At 28.3% G+C, this 25,838-nt stretch overlaps 1 protein-coding gene across 1 annotated transcript; it reads left to right on the forward strand.

Moving 5' to 3' along the window:
* Positions 1-16,570: 16,570 nt before the first annotated feature.
* On the forward strand, positions 16,571-22,868 carry LOC124921315 (linoleate 13S-lipoxygenase 2-1, chloroplastic-like). Its single transcript, XM_047461952.1, has 8 exons — positions 16,571-17,013; positions 19,697-19,965; positions 20,057-20,294; positions 20,377-20,700; positions 20,985-21,181; positions 21,255-21,565; positions 21,636-21,902; positions 21,974-22,868. The coding sequence occupies exons 1-8, from the start codon at positions 16,635-16,637 to the stop codon at positions 22,731-22,733; spliced, it is 2,745 nt and encodes a 914-aa protein (XP_047317908.1). The 5' UTR covers positions 16,571-16,634; the 3' UTR covers positions 22,734-22,868.
* Positions 22,869-25,838: the final 2,970 nt, after the last annotated feature.

The raw sequence follows: 25,838 nt of genomic DNA on the forward strand, positions 1-25,838 counted from the left end.
TATAAATAAATTTTACTTTTTAATTATACAGAATTGTTATAGTAACATATTCTATTATATATACAACTAGCATGTATCCCGTGTATTTGCACGAGTAATAATATAAAAAATTGTGAAAAAAATATTACGGTAAAAATTTTATGGGCGGGTCAACACACAATCCGACCCAAGTATCCATTTACTCTCACATATATCCAAATTAACCACAGCTCTCGACCCAGCAATCCGGACACTTTAAAAATTAAACATCATTATATATATATATATATAGATTAGTTAGTTAAAAAGTTAAACTTATATTGTTAAAATGTCACACGTTTATCAAATTTTGGGTTGAATTTAAAATATAAAGTGTTATTAGCCTAGTTGGTTAAAAGGTTGTACTTGTTTTGTTAGGGTGTAAGTTCGAATCATACCTAAAACATTTTTAATTTTATTTTTAACCGTTTTAAGTTTATGGGCGGGTCAACCCACAATCCGACCCAAGTATCCATTTACTCTCACATATATCAAAATTAACCACAGCTCTCGACCCGGCAATCCGGACACTTTAAAAATTAAGCATCATTATATATATATAGATATGTTTTTAATTCTCTGAATTTATTGTTCGGTCAAGGAGTTCATCATTTTTTTAAGTTAATCATTTGACTTAGTTTGGTATTTGTTTTATCTTTAATATTTTTTCATTTTTTAAATGTATTTTTTGTTTCCTTGTTTTTGAACAATATTTTTTTTTATAATACATATACCATTTTTAATAAAAAATATAATTTAAAAAGAAATGATAAATTATTTGAGTTTAATATTATAAATTTTTTTATTATTAATTTAAATTATATTATTAACGAAATAATGTATGTAGATAGTTATTTATTATTAATAATTTTTATAAAAAAAATGACAGTGATTAATATTTTAAAAATATAAAATATATCTAAATATATATAATATTAATTATTAAATATTATTACAAATATATATAAAAAAAGTAAATAATTTTATTATTTAACTTTATCAAACATCCTCACCGTTAATTATTACAATAAGTAAATAGTAAAATAGGGGAGCAAATAATTAAACTGAGTACTGAGTACATAATTAAACTAATATAATCACAAATTTAATTATTTAAAATAAAAAGAAAAAGGAAGTGACTTAAGTTGTAACTCAGAAAAATATCATTTGAAAGACAAAAGCTTAATTATCCTCTTTAGTATTGAAAATGACAAGATACAAAAAAACTAAATAGTCTACTAGTACATAAAGATAAGATGTACAATAATTGTGTTGTTTAAAGAATGTGAAAAGTACAATGATTAAATCTGCATATGGCATGATGTGGAATATGATTGATCAATTCCACCAATGCATGTTCATTATAAATTGTTCCATAATTAAATTTCAAAAATTTAGCTTAATATAGTGTTAAAAGACTAAAAATAAATAAAAAAAAGTCTTATATTGATGAATATATTCTAAATTAGATTGATGGATGATTCTAGAGAAAATTGACTCGTGAAAAAAAGACAAGGCAAAGAGAGATCTAAGATTTTTTGGTTGTTAAATTATTATTCATCAGAATAGATATTGGATATTTTAACAATGAATGAATGAATGGAATGAATAACAATATAATTGCTAAACTAAATAAATTAAATTTAAAAATAAAAATAGGAGTACAATAATTTTAATTAATTATTAAAAGTTATTTGTTTCTTTAACCATTGTATTATAAGCTCTATAGTTTTATTACTTCTAACCTAACTCGTCTATTATAAATTAAGGCAACTCTCACCGTAGTAGTAGTTTTGAATTAAGAAATATGGGGAGTGGAAATTTGAGAAAAAGAATTATTTGACGCAATTTGATTTGTTGAAAAATTAACAAATTTTTTCTCCCTTCTCTCTCCTTACTTTTTATATATTTTTTTCTTTTTCTAAATTACATTTCCCTATCACTCCTCTTTTGAATTCTTGTTAACAAGAACAATTAATAATTAATATTTAAGTAATAATGTTGTGTCTTACATTATCACATGGTGTAATGTCTTTATTTATTTTTAAATAAAATGTTAATTTTGCAATGACATGAGAGAAAGTGTAAAATATATTGAAAAAAAAATAGCAAAAATAAAGTGAAACAAGAAGAATTAACAAGTGAACAAAAATATTAACATATTGAAATATAGAGCTCATCCGCTAATATATTATATTTAAACGTTTAAAAATAATTATAAATATCACTCAAATAATAGTCAGGGTTAAGTTGGTCTTTGTATGTTGTCGAAAAATATTGTTTATTTTCGGAATAATATCTATATTAACCATGCATGTAAAATTAAGCAATCATCAAACTAAGGCATATATAAATTCCACACTCATAAGAAGGTATGGCGCAAATTCTCTTCGCCAAACACAAATGGTGATCCCTTTCTTGTTCCACAAGTCTTGGTTAACGATATTACCATTTATAACCCGATTCACCCGAAAATTAAGATTTTAAAGGTAATTTTGTGATTAGTTATAGGCCTGAATGACTTTGAATAACGAGGGTAAACATTCAATGACTCTAAAAGAATCCAAGTCGATCATCGAATCACTTCATCATGGTCCACTCTCACATGATAACAATGAAATTATGGAGTCTCCTCCACAAAAATAAAAAATATTACCTTCAATTTTGGGATAATATGTTTTATTTGAAAACTCTAAAATACCATTCAAAATATTTGTGCAAGTGCAACTCAAACCACATTTAAAAAGATAGCTCAGAATTATTATTATTATTTAAAATCATTTAATATAGGTATATCCTAGCTACCATGCTACCACTATCATAATTCACACAATTATCTAAATGTATCTTCATAAATCATTCATTTTTATAAAAAAAAAAATTGAATAATATAAAGCAAAATGATATTAATAATATCATACAAAATTAAATTTAGAAATTATTCATCTGATTATCAACCAAAATACAGATGTAATACGAATGTGGTTATCCACTAAGAGTCTATGGTAACTCAAGTGACAATAATGATTTTCAAGATACGACATGTTAATCCCACTTAAAACACTCAAAGTAAGATACAGTTTCTATTAATTTTTTATATTAAAAATTAATCTATAATTATATTCATTTATTATTTCCTTGATAATAAATTTTGATATGAATTACTTAAAAAGAAAGAAAAAAATAGTCACACCACTTAAAAAATATATACAGTTGATCATTATAATAATTTAAACATTAACAAAGTAATATATATACATATATATTTATATATATACATATATATATTTATATATATACATATATATATAGGACAAACGAGTTAATTAATTTGTTATACATAATATTATATATACATGTGACTAGGTCCAACATTTTGTTTTAAAAGGGACTTGTATTCAATGTAGGTCCAAGATAACTACTATCCAGCCAAGAAAAAATAATAATATATTTTTGAAGTAATTTTTATATAATTACTTTTAAAATAAAGAGATTAACTCTCCCGTGGAAAGATTTCCTGAACAAATTAAACATTATTTTTAAATTGTCAAATATAAAGTAATAAATTGTGAAAGAGTCTATGTTCCATATTCTATTTGAATTAATTTACACATTCTTAAATCTTATAAACTATTGGATTGTTCAGATTAAATATAAAAAACTTTTACACTTCTTTTATTTCAAATTTCAGAAACTACAAATAAACATTTATATAGTTAAAAAATGAGAATTTTGTTAGGTTATTTATAGTCTTAATTATTTAAATGGGTTATACTATCTTTTTATTTTAAAAAGGTAATGTATATTAAAATTGATAAAAATTATTTAAATACAGCGACAAAATAAAAAATAAAAAAACGTTAACAATAAATTATCGTTTTAAGATTACTGATAGTTTCCTATATTAAAATAAATAAATTAATTAAACTTGAAATTATTAATGTGCTAAAATACCATACATGTCTCTTAGTCTAGAGAATTCCTTTTGAATATCTAGTTGGGGTATATTAATTAATTAACATTAAATCTAAACCAGACAAATTTAATAACACCTACCTATATAACTAGTCTAAATCAAATAATAATATACTTAAAATATTATTTATTTATAAATATTTTAAATAAAATTAATATTATTCAAATTTAATTAATCTAAAATTAGTTTTAATTTATAAAAATTAAATTTAATTTTAAACTTAATGTTAACATATATTTTATTTCATCAACATCCCATTTAACCCTCAATTGATCATTGTATGCATTTTTATTCCCTCCGAGAACCACCCACCAATATTACTCGACCTCAATAGATGACACATCTCTTATCTCTCGTCAAACTCAACCACCAAATCTTAATTCCGACCTCACACTCGACAAACCACCCACCTAACCTCCATCTCGTGATCTCACACTTTCAAATGCACGTCAAACCAACCACTAATTCCGACTTCACACTCGACAAACCACCCACCACCCACTTGACCTCCACCTCGTGACCTCACACTTTCAAATACTCGTCAAACCAACCACTAATTCTGACTTCACAATCCACAAACCACCCACCACCCCTCCATCTCGTGACCTCACACTTTCAAATGCTCGTCAAACTAACCACTAATTCCCAACCTCACACTCGATAAACCACCCACTAACCGATCTCCATCTCGTGACCTCATACTTTCAAATGCTTGCCAAACAACCCACTAATTACGACATCACACTTGACACACCACTCACCACTTAACCTCCACCTCATGACCTCACACTTTCAAATTCTCGCCAAACTAACAACTAATTCCGACCTCACACTCGACAAACCAACCACCACCCGACCTCCATCTCATGACCTCACACTTTCAAATGCTCGCCAAACTAACAACTATTTACGACCTCACACTTTCAAATTCTCACCAAACCAACAACTAATTCCGACTTCACACTCGACAAACCATCCACCACCCGACCTCCATCTCGTGACCTCACACTTTCAAATGCTCGCCAAACCAACAACTAATTCCTAACCTCACACTCGACAAACCACCCACCACCCGACCTCCATCTCGTGACCTCACACTTTCAAATGCTCCCCAAACCAACCAATAATTATGACCTCACACTCGACAAACCACCCACCACCTAACCTCCATCTCGTGACCACACATTTTCAAATGCTCGTCAAACCAACCACTAATTCCGACCTCACACTTGACAAATCACCCACCACCCGACCTCCATCTTGTGACCTCAAACTTTCAAATGCTCGCCAAACCAACCAATAATTTCTACCTCACACTCGACAAACCATCGAGCACCCGACCTCCATCTCGTGACCTCATACTTTCAAATGCTCGCCAAACAACCACTAATTCCGACCTCACTCTTTTAGATGCTTCGTATCATTTGTTTAAAAGTTACGTCACTATATATTATAGTCAATAATGCATTCTTAAAAATCTAAATTTGCATGTTTTAGGATTCGAACCATAGTCTTAACCATGAAATGTGAACACTTTAACTGTTTGAACACTTGAGATTGTTAAAATAATTTTATTATTTTGTGAATGTATATATATTTTGTATTTAATATTTATTATCAATTAGTTAATTTTTATATTAATCAAAAAATTATTTATGCTAATAAAAAATAATATATATATATATATATATATATATATATATATATATATATATATATATGAGAAAAAAAAGTATAATAAAAGATAAAATGTATTTATATAAAATTAATGATGAAAATTAATATAATATATATAAGGTAACTACATTTAATATATATATATATATATTATTTATAAATTATTAATAAAAAATATATATTTTATGATTAGTGAGAATATATATATATATATAATTATTTGAGTGAGAAAATTATTAGGAAGGACAAAAATATAAGATAAAATATATTTATAATCTTTAAAATTTAAAATTCAATTAAGAAAGAGAGGGTAGGAGAGATGAGAGAGAAAATAATTGATGATGTGGATTATACTTGATGACGTTGATTATTGTGGTTGATGTGGATTATATTTCATGACGTTGATTATTGTGTTGCTTGTTGAGTTTAAATATCATGTTTATATATATATATATATATATATATATATATATATATATATATATATATATATATATATATATATATATATATATATATATATAACATGATAGTTCCACCGAAAATAAATTCGACTAAAAAACATCCTAATTATAATTAATTTGAAAATTTTAAGTAAAAATTTATTTTGATTTATTTTATAAGAAAAATGTGATTGAAAATTTTAAATATAAAATATTGTTGAAAAATATTAGATGAATCTGAGACTAATCGAGATAAAAAAGAGATGAATATAAACTAAGAAAACATGATAAATAACACAAGCTATGTGGAAACTCAAGACGGGAAAAACTACGGGCAGAGGAGAAAAAAATTCACTATGATTAAAGTAGAAAATTAAAACTTAGAAAGAAAATAATAATTATGACAAATATTTTAAATGCTGTAAATAAAACTCTAACTAAGATCATATATTTATAGGTCAGTAGTAAACCTAATATCAAACTGTTATAATATAATATAATATAATATAATATAATATAATATAATATAATATAATATAATATAATATAATATAATATAATATAATATAATATAATATAATATAATATAATATAATATAATATAATATAATATAATATTATTATATCACGAACCTAGGCCCAAGCCCCGATCAAAGCCCATCTGAGTCACCATAATTTAACAATCTCCACCTTGACACGGATCCAGTATATCAAAAGAAATTTGATCTTCAAAATATAGACAATAACCATAACAGTCTCCACCTCTTCCAAAGCCCTATGAGCTTCAATAACCAAGACCAACATATTCGAGCAATGCTCAAACTTAACAATGAGGAGCGTCTTCGTCATCATATTAGTAGGATTATCAACAATACTTTTTTTTCTCACGTCAATATCACCACGAGCAATAACATCACGTACAAAATGATATTGCACATCAATGTGCTTCGTCATAAAAATATCATTTTGAATATCACAAAAGACTGTTGTCATCTGTAAAACCTTTTTGAATTCCCCGAATAGGTCTTTCAACCAAATATCAGTTTTACAAACTTCTATAATGGTCATGTATTCTACTTCAGTAGTAGACAACGCGACTGAACTCTATAGAGTAGCTTTCCAACAAATCGTAAAACCGCCAATACAGAAAACAAAATTTGTTAGTGACCTTCTTCTGTCAAGATTGCCAGCATAATCAGAGTTGACATAATCGACAATTCCATCTCTAATCCTTCCAAACTATAAGTGAACATCCGTTGAACTTCTTAAATAATGTAAGGTCCACAAAACTGCTCTCCAATACTCTTTATTTGAATTTTCCAGATATCTTTTAACTGCACTTACTGAATATGTCAAGACTAATTGAGTACAAACCATTACATACATAAGTGAACCAATTACAATGGAATATGGAGCTCGTAACAAATACTCGATATCCTCATCAAATTGGAGTGACATATTTGAAGAGAGTTTAAAATGAGTTGTTAATGGAGAACTCACAAGATTGGCATAAAAATTGTTGAACAGATAAAGGATTTTGAAGTAGACACAACTATCAAAATCACTTCTCTTGAAATAATGAGTGGTCATAAAAGAGTCGAAACTTTTATACCACCACCTTGGCGATTGCTTTAGACCATAAAGGAATTTCTTCAAATAACAAATACAGTCATCTTTTCTTAAGACTGTAAATCTTTTAGGTTGATGCATATAGATGTCTTCATCTAAAACTCTATGTAGAAACACAGTCTTCACATCTAGTTGATCAAGCTTCAAAATATGCATCGCCACGATACCAAGTAATACTCGAATAAAAATATGTTTCACAATCGAAGAAAATACGTCAGTAAAATCAATCTCCGAAATTTGACTATAACCTTCCCCATCAAGTCTTCGAGGAGGTCTAATTTCATATATGGGTTTATCTACAATAATATGATATTGTGGTGCAAGCGGTGAAGTATCTGACAACTTTGGTATAGTTAACGATAGTGTTACAGGTTCAAATTCTAATCTACTCTCAAACTCCATCTGCCTGCTAAATTTTTGCTGAATTTTATCTCGAAAATATATAGAGGATGTAGCATCAACAACATTGCATACAACTATGGAGATTTTAAGAACATATAACATGTCAAGTTTTCTTTTAGCTTTCATCACAACAAAAACACATGTACGTACTAACCTTCATAACTCCACTTTCAACAGTGTACTTGTAACCTTTTGAATCGAGGGTACCAAGAGAAATAAGTTTTTTCTTCAAATCAGGAACATGTCGCACATCATCAAGTGTTCGAACAGCTCCATCAAACATCTTGATTTTTATTGTTCCTATACCCACAACTTTGCATGATGAATTGTCTCCCATTAACACAATACCTTTGGGAATTGTATCATATGTTGAAAACCAGTCCCGATTGAAACACATATGATACGTACAACCAGAATCGAGTATCAAATCATCTTGCGACCTTGCATCGCAAATAGAAGCCATGAAGAGTTTACTATCTTTAGTGTTAACAATACTAATTTTGCCGCAATTTTTTGTTTGTTTGTTAGTCAGAATATAATCCTCTTTTTTAACTTTATTTTGTAGTTTTACTCAATTTTTATGTGACCACATCTTTTACAGTAATTGCAAGTCTTCCAAAGTTTTCTATAATTTGATCCATTTGTTTGATAACATTTTGAACCATTTTCTTGGGTCCTTCCTCGAGCACCAAGACCCTCTGCCGAACCATCAGAATGACTAACAAGATGTTTCATCTTCTCCTTAGATTATAATGCATCATAAACATCTATATTAGTGACAACATCACGATTGAATAGAATAGTATCTCGAAACGTGATATAAGATGAGGGCAGCGAACACATCAAAATTAAAGCTAGATCTTCATCGTTATACTTGACTTCCAAGGCTTCCAAATCAGCAACGGTTTCTTTAAATGCCGATATATTATCTTATAGGACGAACCTTCTTACATACGATGGAAATATAACCGCTGCTTTAGATGCAACTTATTAGTAAGACTTTTTGTCACACATAGTTGTTCCAGTTTCAGCCATAGCCCAACATCACTTGTCTCCCTTAGAACATCTTGCAGAATATTGTTTAATAAATAAATGTATATGAGACAATGCCTTATAATCCTTCCTCTTTTTCTCTAATGTAGTCCATGAACTAGGCATCTTATCAAACCTAGTAGAGTTTCGTCTAAATCCATCTGAGTGAGCAAACCTCGCATCTTTATCTGCCATAAAGAAAATCTGGTGGTGTGATCCAATAATAGAATGTCGTACTTCATACTTGACATCTCCAAAAATAGATATAGTCTTAGAATAAAAAAAACTTAAGGCTCTGATACCAATTGTTGAAAAGCATGATATGAATCTAAGAATAATCGAGATAAAAAAGAGATAAATATAAACTAAGAAAGCACGATAAATAACACAAGACGGAAAAACCACGGGCAGAGAAGGAAAAAATTCACTATGATTAAAGTAGAAAATTACAACTTAGAAAGAAAAAAATAATTATGACAAATATTTTGAATACTGTAAATAAAATTCTAACTAAGACCATATATTTATAAGTCACATAATTAATCCTAGTGGGCCCAATATCAAACTGTTAGAATTTTATATTATATTATTATATCGCAAACCTATATTCATGTCCCGATTAAAGTACATCTGTGTCACCATAATTTAATAAATATGGAAATCATTATAATTTTTTTTTTGTTAAATAGTTTTTCATATGTTTATTTTTAATTATTTAATTATTTATTATGATGACTCCATCCCAAAGGTAAAAAGATAAATAACTTGGTGAATTTAAATAGTACCATCGACAGAGATATACAATATTAACATTTTTCTACTCTTATCCTTGATTTAATTAGGTCATCAATGTTAATTTTATGTTACTACTTTTTTATATAATCCCATTTAATGATCTTATATTTTTTTTTGGTTCAAATGTTCATTTCATCTTTCTTAATTTTTTAAAAATTCTTAAATTTTATTACATTTCCCATATTATTCTTTAAAGTATATAATGTAATTTTGGTCATGTACTGTTAAATAAATTAATATAAAATATATCATTTACTAATTTTAAGAATTAATAGTTAAATATTTTTTTTATTATTTTATTTTTATTTTAAAAATTATTTTAATTTATTTAGTTGAACCTCTTAATTTTATTTTTTAATTTAATAATATATATTTTTAAATAATATAATTATTATTTTTGGATAAAAAATCAAATTAATTATTATTTTTATTTAATAATAATAACATAGTATTTTGTATAAAAAAAATAACAACTAAATAATGTTATAAAAATTAATAAATATTTATCAACTATTTAATATATGTCAAAATATAGTGCAATCAATTATTTTTATTTTATTTAATATTTAAATATATATATATATATATATTATTAGTATTTATCATATTTTTACTACACATTAATTGGTTGGATGGTTGAACATATATTTATATTACTAGTATTTATTATAATTTATATATATATATATATTATATAATATTCAATACTTTTTAAATTATCTTTTAAAAATATTAATACATCATATTTTAACATGTTTTAAATAGTTAGTACATACTTTTTATTTTAAAATTTGATATTATTATTTTTCAAAGAAATTTTATTATTTAAAAATATGTAAATTATTAAATAAAAAGGCCGAAATAATAAATTTTAATTAATTTTTTTTAAAAGTAAAATAATAAAAATTATATATAATTTTAACTAATTGTGTTAATTTTAAAATAAACTAGAAATGTACTTTTAATGAGCTATATTATATATTCTAATGAGCTATATTATATATTTTAATGAGCTATAATTCATATTGAATTTGGATGAAAAATATCAAATTACTATGAAAAAATATATAAAGAGTTTAGAAGAGAAGCACTACAACATATTTGATTTATGCCGACGCTAAGAAGATTATTTACTGACATTTAACATCAGTTGGAAGAATATACCTAAAATCTAAAGATTTAGCGGCGTTTATATTTGAGTCGGTAAAAATAATTATGTGCCGCTGAATATAAATGATTTTATTATTAAATTTATACCAATTTTAATTTTTTAAATGTTTAATTTATATTAAAAATGATCCAAATCATTTTAAACACTAACAAACCTAACATCAAAAATAAAAGTTATAAATATTTATTTAAAATTAGTATTCAACTTTTTTTTACCGTGACGTTTATATATATATATATATTTATATGAATACTTAAAAAATTTTAAATATTTAATAAATATTTATTATTTTAATTTATAATATTATTGTATAACAAAAACATTTTTATATTATTAAAAAATAAATATGATTAAATTAAGTATTAAAGAAAAATTGAAAGAAAAAAATTGTTAATATATTAAAACAAATTAAAAATCTAAAAACAAAATATTAAAATAAAAAAATTATATTTAACTAAAATAGTGAATTGGACGTGACTTATTTGATTCATAGAAAAATACCAATTAACCCTAAATATGAAAAAAAAAACAAAAATTCCCGGACCATTTCTCATGCAATATTAAATCATATTTTATTTAATTATAGAAAAATGGATCATTTTGGGACCATTTATATCACATGCAATGAAATATTTGACAATATATGGTATGAAAGCGCTCATAGGTAAGGCCACCACGGTAATAGTAGGCTGCCCCTAGCTATGTGTATCCCTAGGTCTTATTCTTGGATTTATTTAAAGAAATTAAAATTTATTTGAATAAATTTGATTGGTATAAAATTTTAAATATATATATATATATATATATATATATATATATATATGTTGATTGATAATTTATATTTTTTTAAAATTTATTTAAGAAAACTCAACCTAACACTACCTTAATCCTTTTAAGAATAAAAGTAAAATTTGAAAAAAAAAAATGATAAAATTATAACTGTGATTAATAATTCATTCAATGATGATAATATTTCAAAAACTTTACAAGATAAGTTATTCCAAATAGTATATTTATGGTGATATATATTTAACACATAATAATGATAGGAGAATTATAAATATTGTATTTAACCTAAATTGTTTGAACTTTTATTTATAAATGAAAGTTTTGTTTCTAAATTTCTGACATGGAATGACTTAATTTTCTTTTAAAATTATCATTTTTTTTAATTTATAAATCATTAGAAGTTAATTTTAATATTATTTCTAATAAATAATTTTGTTGGAAAGATTTGAACTGATAATTTTGATAACATCAATTTTGTTTTATCTTTTATGAGTCTTCACTAATTTTATTTATTAGTAATATAACTGATACATTTTTTTTATAAGCATTTAGATAAAAAAAAAGATTGGAATCATATTCACCTGCTTATTTCTCTAAAATTAAGTTACATTTTAATTTGATAATGTGAGATTTTCTTAACAAATTGGCACGACTTTAACACAACTATTTATTTATTTAAAAAATGATCATCAATATTTCATTCATGAATTTCTGATAAATGAGTCTAATATTTTTTTTTTATTTTTTTTCTGAAATTGATAAATATGATTTTGAGACTATATTAGAGACTTACATTACAAAATGTAACACTTAAATTCATTTGGTTCGGATCACACCGATAATTAAATTGTAATCCTGCTTCACTCAAATGAGTTACGTCCACCTCAGCCGCCACCATATTTCATTATGAAAAAAAAGAAAAAATATAGAGTTTTGTTTCACACTTTATTTCTCTAAAATTCTATCTAATAAATGTAAACTCTTAATAATAACATATTTATTAGGTAAACATTGATAATAAAATTTAAATAACTTTTAGTTAAGCCAAACTCAAATACAAACCCAATAAATTATAATTAACTATTATAAAATTTGTTATAAGTTTAGGCTCCATAACTTATTAAAGACTACTGAACTAATAAAAAATTATCTCATTTCATGTTGCTCCATGTTCAAATCTCAACCCATCAAATACATCCAACGATAACATAAATTTTGTAGGGTAACTTAAAAAGGCGAATTAATTTGAATATCATAACAATAAGTGATAAAATATAACAAGTTAAACAAACTAATGAAATAATGTCGGAATAATCGGTCACATATTTTGAGCGATAATGAAAATTTCTTAAACAAATGAGATGATAAACAAAGATGAAAAATGTTTTGACAAATAGTAATTAACCATTTACCTATATAATTAAAATATTAAAAAATTCATGATAAAAGGATACATATAAGAGAAAATTAATATAAAATATTAATTTAAATAGCTCTTATTGAACATATGAAAAACTTCAAATTTAAGTATTGGTCTCATTTGTTGCTAATAATGAGAAAACACATCCTTAAAAAAAATCACTAACATAATTAATTAAAGTACGATCAATACCAAACAACAACTCACCAAAAATTATGAGTATTATTCAAATTAAAAAATAAATATGTGACAGCAAATTAGATCCGATTAAATAAAACGTTGCATCGAACAAACACAAAATCATTTCAAAATAAAAAATAAAATAGTGTTGTACTACAAAAAAAAAAAAATAATAATATATAAATGTTCCAACTTTTAGAGAGCTCTTATTTTAGAGAAAAATTACATTAATAAAGAGAACAATATTATATTGTTAATTTTCTTTTATGTCATCCATCATCTTATACAAAATAATAACCAAACTCTTACACAAAATTATTCTTAATTTACAAACCCAAGTATTTTTCAAAATCTAAGTGAACATTAAACATTTTCTTAGTTTCATTTAAAAATAAAACTATTTGGAAACAGAATAATACTCCACTGCCTAAATTATTTAGGCCTGGTTTGGTACTAGTTTATTATAATTAATCCAAATTATAGGAATAATATTGATTGATGTTAATTGTGATAAGAGGGTTTAATTTTTTTAAGTAAAAAAATTTAAAATGTATTAATATATAATAATAAAATATATATTTTTTAAATAAATGATATTGTATTGTTTTAATTAATAAATTGAATGATTAATTGAAGAGATATTAAATAATGTTTAATTTATAAAAAAATAAAAATAAAAATATACTAGAAAAAACAAAATCAGTTATAAGATAACACACTATATACATGTGGCAATTGATCTGACCAACTTTACTTTGGAGTCTTCCTGATATACAAGATACTTTAAGGTGTGGTTCACAATAAATTAATTAAGATTTTTATGTCAATTTGTTTTTTCTTCTAGACTCATCAATTGGATGAATGATCCACGTTTTTCTAAGCTTTTTTTGCATACTTATCTATTCAATTGTGTTTTCAATTCGTCTATTTAATAAATAAAAGATTTTAGTTGTTCACAAATACTGATTTAAAAGAGTACAAAATAAATTAGGCTTTCTTTTCAAAGACTTCCAAACTTTAACCTAATATATGTGGTGATCTTCGTGCCAATTGGAAAGCTAATGAAAGTTTTTACCTTTTTAAAAATTAAATAATTCTTAAATATAAAATTATTCAAAATAAGCAAACAAAAATGGACTGTTTGTGTCCAATTATTTGCTTGGCATTGTAACCAAAGTTTTATCCTCAAACTTTAACCCCCCTCAGATAACTTGAAAAAAAAAAGGAAATAAACTAACTCAATATAATTTTTTTTTTCTTAAATGAAGCAATATATTGTTTCTCATTTTATCAATCACCTTATTTAATTTATTAATCAAAATATTAAAATATATTTTATTTTATATATATATATATATATATATATATATATATATATATATATATATATATATATATATATATATATATATATATATATATATATATATATATATCAATACATTTTAAGTCTTTACATAAAAAAAAAAAATATTAAAAATTATTATCTCTACAAAATTATCACTCATCACTAATTTTTTTTTTATCTCTCCTAATTTTTTAAATAACCCATTAAGAGAAAGCCTTAAAATATTTTTTTTCAAGTGCAAGACATATAGAAACCCTAGGAAAAATAATCAAAAGTATCTGGTTGAAAATCTCCTCCTTTATTGCATGAAAAAATATGAAGATTTTAGTAATAAAATTAAACTAAACTAATCCGAATAGACTGTTAACATTATTATTATGACCAAATAGTGCCAAAAAAAAATGATTCTTATTTTAAAATTATTATGTTATTAATAGAATGCGTTGTCATCAAAATTGCAATCTCAACATTTAAGATATTTTCTCCAAATTGAAGTATTGTGAAATGTGAGTACATGAAAACAATAATGTCATATATAGTACTAAAATAATAGTAAATCTTACCTATAAAATGTACTCCACACGAAAACAATAATGCAATATATATACTTTAGATCAGTTTATTTTGTTGTTGTTGTTAAATTCAAATAACTCATTTATATCATATTATAGACATTTTTCAAAAATAAAATATATTTGGTAAATCATTTATCAGATCACATTCAAATTTAATTTCTTATATAATTTAATTTTCTATTTTTGTTGGTTTTATGTTTTAAAAGAGAATATTTTCATAAAACAAAAAAATTCAAATCCTTACAAATATAAACTATGATATTCTTATTATTAATTAAATAAATGAAGGAAATCATCACAACCCAATTCAAATCAACAGGGCTGAAAATTAAGATTGTCAAAAGAACTAAAATTAACTTGAAACTCAATTTTTTCCTTTTGTTAGGGTTGTCTAATTAATAATATAAAAAATAAAAATTCTACTAAAAGTCAAAATTAACTTTCTCATGGAAATGATTCTTCCTTCACTACATGACACATACCACTCAATTTTCACAGTTCGAATCATCCTATGGAATGTCTCATCTCTCTTCAAATCGAACATCAACCTTAAAATTCTCCCTTGCTTTGTTGTAATGTCTAGTCTCTCATCAAATCATTCATGATTAACCTTGAAAACTTGATTTCTCGCTTGTTTTTGCTTAGTATATGTTTGCGTCAACAACCAATTCATCGTCGCCTAATTAAATTGGATAAGTAAGTAATTATGACATTTGGTCTTTTAAGATGTTTGATATTATATATCTCTTAAATGATTGAAAAAGATATACAACAAAGTTGAAATGATTTATTTATTTGTATGTTTATATACCAGCTAAAAACTAACAATGAAAGTTTAAAAAATAACTATTATCAATATATTTTAAAATATTAATGTAATTAATTTTCTGAATTATAATTAAAAATAAAAGTTTGAAAAATATATATACAATCTTACAAAAATAAAATCCCCCAAACCTAAGCACAATTAGCCCATTCACATGCATTTTCTTGATGTGCCAAGTGCCTACCATCTATTGGCCGCCCTTGCATCAATGAATGATATTTTCTTTTTGATTATTTGTTCTTTCTACATCTCTAGTTCTATAAATAGCCCCTAACTAAAGTTAATCTCTTTGTATATATATAGAGAGAAATATCCACAACTAGTTAACCTAATTATAAGTTCTTTGAAAACAAATGTTGAAACTAGCTCAATTATCTCAATCTAGGGTTTGCAACACAACCCTAGTTCCATGGAACACTTACCTCTCCGGCAGTAGTGGTGTTGTTCCCGGAGCTTTGACGGTTCTTCCGGTGAAGCCCAAGTTTTCTGGCCGGAGAAAACACATGAAGGATGTCGGTGGCCTCCGTGTGAAGGCGGTGACCGTACCTGATACTAGTAGTAGTACTAGTGCCGACGGGGTGACGACAAACATACCCGCCAAAGCAACTGTATCCGTACAAGTGACGGGTGGGATCTTGCATAATATAAACATTAATCATGGTTTCGATGACATCGCAGATTTGCTCGGGAAATCTCTTCTTCTAGAGATTGTCAGCTCAGAGCTTGACTCCAGTAAGTTATTAATTATTAACTCAACCATTTTTTTCATTATTTAAGCCGGTCTAATTAAAATTACTTGACGGTATCGCGGTTAAAACAGTGATTAATAAATAACCCAGACATTAAAATAGAAAATAAATTAAGCATCAAAGAAGAACAAACTACATCAAAATCATCAACTAAAGCACTGGACGTGAAGGTTCATGATGATGTTCACAAAACACTGCAAAAGAACATGACTTTAGTCACGTATTTTTTGGAACTTAATGACAGTGTTACAGATTTTGTAAATTTGCAATTAATATGTCAACAATTATTTTGGTATTATTTGAAATTTGTTATTCAAATTTTCAAATTGCAACAAAAATATGAGATGTTTAGAGTTACATATAAATCAATTTGAATAAAAAAAAATATTAATTTGAATTTATTATTTCGATTTGGATTAAGATTACTCAAATAAAAATACAATTTTCAGTTAATACATATGTATATATATCTCTTTTTCTCTTCAAGTAGACAGCCTTTGGCAAAAAGGAGCTTAGGTTTTTATTTTTCATTTTTTAAGTAACTATCAAACTTTCCCTTTAGTGAATTAAAGAATTTAAATTAAAAATATTTTATTAATTTTATTATTTTTAGAAAAATTAATAAAATAAATTTATAATTATTATTGGACAAATAAATTAGATTTATTGACTACCTCGTATCTTATAATTATTATAAATAATTTTTTTTTAACTATAACATGTATTATTTAAAAAATGAATTTAATATTTTTTTTGTTTTGTTAAATAAGTGGTTTATAAAAAATAAGTAAGATGGACATATTAAACATTAATTAGAGAATAAAGTAAAAAAATAAACATATTAATCAATTAGATAAAAAAATGTTAAATTAGATTATGTATAAAACATATTATAGTATGAATTACGGATTAGAAAAAATATATTTTAGATTTACTATTAATCGGTTTTACCTATTAGTGGAAAGAATATTGTCTAATATAACAAAGCTCTCTAATTTTATCCTATTTAAGTTGAAGTCTCTGTAAAAACTTTACAAATTTTTAAAAAAATGTACAAATTATTTTCATTATGATAGTTCAAATGGAAAAAGTATACCTAAGATGTCGCGAGCATTAAGTGGAAGTTGGAGGGTTAAATCTGGTTAGTTTTCTCTATATAATAAATTTTAATTAAAAATAATAAAATTTCACAACTAAATTTTACAAAATCCCAATTAGTTCTTAACATAATTTTTTCTTTTGTGCTAAAATTTATATTTTTAATTATTAAGAATAAAGCTTATCTAAATATATGAACTGTATTATTAAAAAAACATGACGAATATATAAAATGGGAAAAAGATTTATAAATGATAAATATTAATATGTATATTTTTTGAATCAATAAAAACTAGCATATTACCTCATTAACTTAAAGCAAAATAAATATAATATATAAAAGTTAGTATAGTGAATAACTGTACTTAGATGACAGACAAACTAAATATGAGAGTAAGAGCTCGATTGATAAAAAAGTTTTTGGGATAAAACTCAGTTTTTATCCTAAAATTCAAACATCTTATCAATTATTAAATCAAATAATTTTATCATTTAAATATCAAAATTATCCTATAATTTTATTCTCTCTATCTAAACTATCATTCTCTCATCTACACCATATCTTCTAAAGTTAAAGGTTAATTAGTTTTCAAATTTTAAAAACTAGTTTTTCCTAATTTTTATGAAATAAAGATTTTTAAGAATAAAACCCAAATAAAATTAAAAAAAACTCTTTCAAACAAGCCCTAAATGTAACTGTTATTAATAATATACATCTAATATTATTAACTTTTCTGATAGTTTATATGGTTTAAATAAATTTAGTAATACAATTACACACATCTAAATATGAAATATTTTTCTAATTATTAACTCTACATTTGAATGAACCGTATTTAATTTATAAACATTATCTTTTAAACAAAAATAAAATAAAATTTATGAACTATTCTTTGATGCAAAATTTTAAAGACTCCAGCTTACAAATCTTTATGCCTATCTTCGATTTCTCTCTGTAATGGAAAAAAAAAAATACAATTATACAAATTCAAAGAATTAAATGTCAAATTATTTACTCAAATCAAGGGACTGCAAGCAAAGAGAATCATACAATTAAAATACAATAAAACATACAAATTTACAACATTGAATAATAAACTTTAACCCCCAAACAAGAAAATGAACTTAAATAAATATTTGTTTTAAGAAAACATAATAATTGTAGAGAAAAAATAGACAAATAATAAAAACTAATCATGTGTACTATTATTCTGTAAAGGGCAAAGTTACATTTTTTTCAAGTTCAAATTTGATTTTTCTTGATGGTTATAAAATTTACAACAAATAAGGAAAAGAAGATAAAGCATCCCATGTTACTTGTTAGTTGTTACATCACATGATTACAACAAATAATAAAAAAAAAAGAATATGTTCATCTTGTTATGTTACATCATATAATAAAATCATATAAAGATAAAGCTTATCCATTTTTTTTTCTCGTTTTGGTGGATAGGTCTATTAGGCTTATTCATTTTGAACTTGTTATTAAAAAAAACATAAAAACCAATACCAGAAAAATAAAAGAAAATTACTGTGTAATGAATTGATTAATTTGTTTGTAATTGAAGAGACGGGATTGGAGAAGGAGACAATAAAAGGTTACGCACATAAGAAGGAGACTAAGGATAATGTAGTAAAATATGAATGGGATTTTGTTATCCCAAAATACTTCGGGGAGATTGGCGCAATCTTGGTCGAGAACGAGCATCACTCCGAGATGTTTATCAAGAACATTGTAATTGACCGACTCCACCATAGCTCCGTAGACATCTCTTGTGAATCGTTTGTAGCATCCAAGTTCAAAAACCCCGAGGAGAGAATCTTCTTCACCAACAAGGTCCATATTCTGCGAAAATTACTCCTAGATTAATCCAAATCTTGTGAGTTGTGACACACCTAAATTAATTTCCGGGATATAATCTATGCAGGCATATTTGCCATCAAAGACTCCTGAAGGGCTGAGAAGGCGGAGAGTAGAGGAGCTCGAGAAAAAACGTGGAGATGGAACCGGCCAGCGCAAGACCGACGACCGAATATACGATTACGATGTTTATAACGATCTTGGAAACCCCGAGAAAGATCGTAATCAGAAAAGGCCTGTCCTTGGAGGGAAGGCCAATCCTTACCCTAGACGTGGACGAACCGGTCGTCGTGCATGCAAGAATGGTATAAATATATAACTAAATTATCATAAGCGTAAATATGTATCGATTCTTATAATTTACATTGATCGATCTTAATCAAACAGACCCTGAATCCGAGTCGATCAGCAGCACAGTGTATGTGCCTAGAGACGAGGCGTTCTCGGAGGTGAAGGGGCTGTCTTTTTCGGCGAAGACGGTATCCTCGGTTTTGCATGCAGTTTTGCCGTCTCTTGAGACGTCCATGATCGACAGCAAACTAGGGTTTCCTTACTTCACAGCCATTGACACCCTCTTCAATGAAGGCGTTCACGTTCCTGATCTCAAGAGCAGCGGTAATTGGATCAAAGACACCATCCCTAGGCTCGTCAAGTTTGCATCGTCCATTGGAGACAATGTCCTACTCTTCGAGACACCTGAAATATACCAAAGTAAGTTATTAACTCATTCATTTTCTATTCTTTTCAGCAAGGAGGAGCTAGTATTTAAAATTTACCTGAGTTCAAAACTTTTCACAAAAATTATCTGGGTTATAATAATAATAATAATATCAAGCACGCAAACATTTTACTGATTTCCCGTCGTTATTGCGCTATTTTATACGTTATATAAACAAACCACCTGGGTTATTACTCGAGTAGTTGTATGGGTAGATCTGCCCTTGCTCTCCAACATTTTATGATGGATGTTGTTGGAATATGGACTGCGTATGCAGGAGATCGATTTGCATGGTTTAGGGACGAGGAATTCTCTAGACAGACCGTTGCAGGCATCAATCCATTGACGATAGAGTTGATCAAGGAATGGCCGATGAAGAGTAAACTGGATCCCAAGGTCTATGGTCCGGCTGAATCCGCCATCACGAAAGAAGTTATAGAGAAAGAGATCAGAGGGTTCACGACCGTGGAAGAGGTTGTTAACGTTACTCAAATTTTGGCGACAAAGCAGTTACAAACCTTTGACTTAATTTTCGATTCTTTTATAGGCGATAAAGCAGAAGAAACTGTTTGTATTGGACTACCACGACCTCTTGTTGCCATACGTTAATAAGGTGAGAGAGATCGATGGAATGACGCTCTACGGCTCAAGAACTGTCTTCTTCCTCATGCCAGAAGGTGTCCTCAGGCCTTTAGCAATCGAGCTGGTGGTCCCTCCTTCCGACAATGGGAAGACACCACAGTGGAAGGAAGTCTACACACCCCATAGAGGGGACTCAACCGCATGCTGGCTATGGCGACTCGCCAAAGCTCACGTAGTGGCACATGACAGCGGCGTTCACCAGCTAGTCAGCCACTGGTACTATTTATTATAATTGAGTGAGCCACATTTGAAATGATATGAATGATTAATTATTAGCTAATTACAGGTTGAGGACTCATTGCTGCGTTGAGCCTTATATAATTGCCACTCATAGACAACTAAGCGCTGCTCATCCCATCTACAAGCTGCTGCATCCTCATTTCCGTTACACAATGGAGATCAATGCTCTGGCTCGACAAGCCCTCATCAATTCAGATGGGATCATCGAATCTTCATTCTCTCCAGGGAAGTATTCGATCGAACTCAGCTCAGTCGCTTACGACAAGCTGTGGCGGTTCGACCATGAAGCTCTGCCTGCAAACTTGATCAGCAGGTAGTAGTAGTTCCATCACTATGTTAATGTATATTTCCATATTGAAATATCTGACTTCAATTTTCTATTAGGGGATTGGCGGTTGAGGACCCGAGCGCTCCACACGGACTCAAGTTGGCTATTGAAGATTACCCATATGCAAACGATGGGCTTCTCATTTGGGATTCAATCAAGCAGTGGGTGACAGACTATGTGAGCTTCTACTACCCTGAAACCGAACTAGTCAAAGACGACACAGAGCTGCAGTCATGGTGGACCGAGATAAAAACGGTGGGGCACGGTGATAAGAAAGATGAGAAGTGGTGGCCGGAGCTTAACACCCCAGATGATCTGATTGGGATTCTCACAACGATGATATGGGTTCCCTCCGGTCACCATGCTGCTGTTAACTTTGGGCAATACCCGTATGGGGGTTACTTTCCGAACCGGCCAACGGTAGCAAGAACAAAAATGCCAACGGAAATTAAAGACACGGAATACTGGAAAAACTTCATTGAGAGGCCGGAAAGTACCCTTTTGCAGTGCTTTCCGTCGCAAATCCAGGCTACGAAGATTATGGCGATCTTAGATGTTCTGTCAACCCACTGTGTGGACGAGGAGTATATTGGGGAGAAGATTGAGCCGTCGTGGGCGGAGGAAGGGGTTATAAATGCCGCATTTGAGCGTTTTTATGGAAGGTTGAAGGAGATTGAGGGGATTATTGATGGTAGGAATGTTGATTTGAGGCTCAAGCATAGAAGTGGGGCTGGAGTGTTACCTTATGAGTTGTTGAAACCATTTTCTGAGGCTGGTGTCACTGGAAAGGGAGTCCCTAACAGCATCTCCATATGATGATGGATCAATTCACGAATCTCTCTCTCTTTCTCTATTATGTTCTTCAATCCTCTCCATGAATAATAAGAAAAATGAACTATCATGGTACCTTATAATTTTTATCTATAAATGAGAAATTTAATTTAAATATCACCACTATCTCCAAATTGCAATCATATTCAGACTGAAACCATCCTGTATTTTACTACCCACGTTCATATTCATGGATGTCAAAGAAACGACATATTGTTTTTCTGGGCATTTCATCAAACAAGTGTTCAGCACCATTTAAAATTTCCACATTTGCAGTACATCGGTTCTCCTAATTGTCTAATATTTTATTAAACCCTGATTCTTGGGTGATAATTCTTGACCGACTTTATGATGATCCATCCAGAATCTCAGATTCAACAAAATCAAAGCTAAGTAGAAAATAAATCATTAGCGACGGGCGTCGCCTAAATGTCAAAATGCCGACGTTAATAATTATAAGAGTCAACGAACATAACCGTCTCCCTTCATCGTTAAAAAGTTGGTCGTTAAAAGATAATGATTTTTATCAACACACAGATATATATTGAGAATCTGTTATAACAATGGATGATTATTACTGTTAAGTTATGGAGCCTACACTTATAATAAATTCTACATTGTTAATTAGAGTTTATTTGGTTTTTTTTTTTGGTTTTGGGTTTGGGCCTGACCAAAGTTATTTAGGTTTATTACCTGAATGTTTACCTTATAAATATATGATTACGAAGAGTTACATTGTGAAGACTAAATTCTAGAGAGATAAAGTGTGAGGCAAAAACTCTGTATTCCTTCTTTTTCTTCATAGTAAATCTGGTGGTGACTGAAGTGGATGTAGCTCAATTTGAGTGAACCACTATAAATCTGTGTGTTCTTGTGTTTTTCTTTCTTGTGTTTTTACAGATTATTTTCAAACAGATCGGATTTGGGAGATACAAATCCTAACAACTGGTATCAGAGCAACTAGGCTAGATTTGAGCATTGGAAACAATGGCAAGTGAGAACAGTATAAGACATGGGATTGAAAGATTTGATATGACAGATTATGCCTTCTAGAGAATGTAGATTGAAGATTATCTCTATGGAAAGAAGCTTCATGTTCCTTTGAGTAAAAATCAGAGAAGATGGATGAAGCTGAATGGAAACTCCTTGATAGACATGTTTTGGGAGTTGTTCGATTGACGCTATCTAAGACAGTTGCTGACATTGTAGCAAAGGAGAAGACCACCACGAGTCTGATGAAAGCTCTTATTGATATTTATGAGAAACCATCTACTAACAACAAGGTACACTTAATGAAAAGACTCTTTTACTTAAGAATGATTGATGGTACTTCTATCACTACTCATTTGAATGAATTCAATACAATTGTGAATCAATTGCTATCTGTTGAGATTGATTTTGGGGATGAAGTTAATGCCTTGTTAGGATCGGGGATGCCCTTGGAGGACCGGGGTGTTTCCGGTTTTAGGAAGGGTGGCCTCTTACAACACACAACACTTTGGTGATAGTCCGGTTAGAGACTATGACCTTTCTCAGCACTTCGCAAACTGTCACAGACTCTTGAACCGGGTTCAAGGGCGGAAATGTCTGTTTCAGTCTGAAGCAACGTATGCGACTTAGATGATGTTTTAGAAGGAGTAAGTTTTAGAGATATGAATGGACCGGTTTACTGAGTAAGATTTATTTTGGTTAGGTTAGGTGAGTAAGCAGTAAAATGAATGAAATAACACGAGACAAGATTTTTTATGGATGTTCGGAGCAAACTCTCCTACGTCACCCCTTCTTCTCAGGTTATGAGAATGATCTCCACTAACTTTCAACGTTACAACAATTACAGTGCCGGTCGAGCCCAACTCGCTACTCGCCGGTTACACCAACTCACTCTTGATGTAATACAATAACACAATACAAATACACACAGAAACCTTCCGGTTTATGACACACCGGTTTTGGATCGTTCGTAAGATTTCTTTATCTCTCTAAGATTTTCGTAACTTGTGTGTCGTTGCTGTATATTCGCTTGTTCTGTTCGTGTCATTAATGAGGTCGCTTCATATTCCTTTTATAGTGAGGATGATCCCAACGGTCACATTTTTCTCTCACCGTGGGATTGGTTACTCCAGCATCACGCCGGTGCAGAGAGGTTACTTGCACGTTTCACCTTCTCAACACTTGGCAAGCATGCAGGGATTTCTCAGGTAAATATGACGTTGCCGGTTTGTAGATTCGGACACGTGTCAGGCATGCACCTTCCGGTTGTCAACATCGGATCAGTAAATCATCATTGCTTTCCTCGCATGCTTCTGATCGGATCTTATCTTATTTTATCCATTCGAGACACGTCTATTTCGTCATATTACGTCACTTTTGCAGATTGTAGTTTCCGGTTTGTTTCTTACATAATATAGTCCGGCTGGAATGTGAACTTTGTCTTTGCTAGCCGGTCTCTTGAGAGAGTTAAAACCGGTTCCTCTGATCTTGACTTGATCACTTGGAACTGGATTTCTTTGAAGTGTTTCAACAGCCGGTTCACGAGGCTCCAGCCGGTTTATACGATTTGATCTATTCCTGCACATAGAGGTTAACAATTGTTTAGTTTTTCTAGCCGGTTCCAAAAATTAACTTTACTTAATTTTTCTTATCAATTTCTCCCTTTTTGATTATTTAGAATAAATATTCAAAACTTGTAATGTATGGTCGGTTTGAAAATTAACTTTCTTAATTTTTCTTATCAATTTCTCCCTTTTTGATTATTTAGAATAAATATTCAAAACTTGTAATGTATGACCGGTTTGAAAAATTAACTTTCTTAATTTTTCTTATCAATTTCTCCCTTTTTGATTATTTAGAATAAATATTCAAAACTTGTAATATATGGCCGGTTTGAAAAATCTGTTTAGCAATTTGTCCCTTTTTGATTATTTTCTGTTTAAGAAATTTTTTCAAAACATGTGTTGATTTTTCAAAGGATATGTAGAGACTAATAAATTCAAAACATGATAAAACGACTGAGTTCTGAAACCAAATCAAACATAAATTGTTCTTAAGGAAAGAAAAGGAAACTAAGGCTTGGATGGTCCCCCCTTTTCA

The sequence above is a fragment of the Impatiens glandulifera genome, chromosome 1, assembly GCF_907164915.1.
Source record: "Impatiens glandulifera chromosome 1, dImpGla2.1, whole genome shotgun sequence".
Lineage (NCBI taxonomy): Eukaryota > Viridiplantae > Streptophyta > Magnoliopsida > Ericales > Balsaminaceae > Impatiens > Impatiens glandulifera.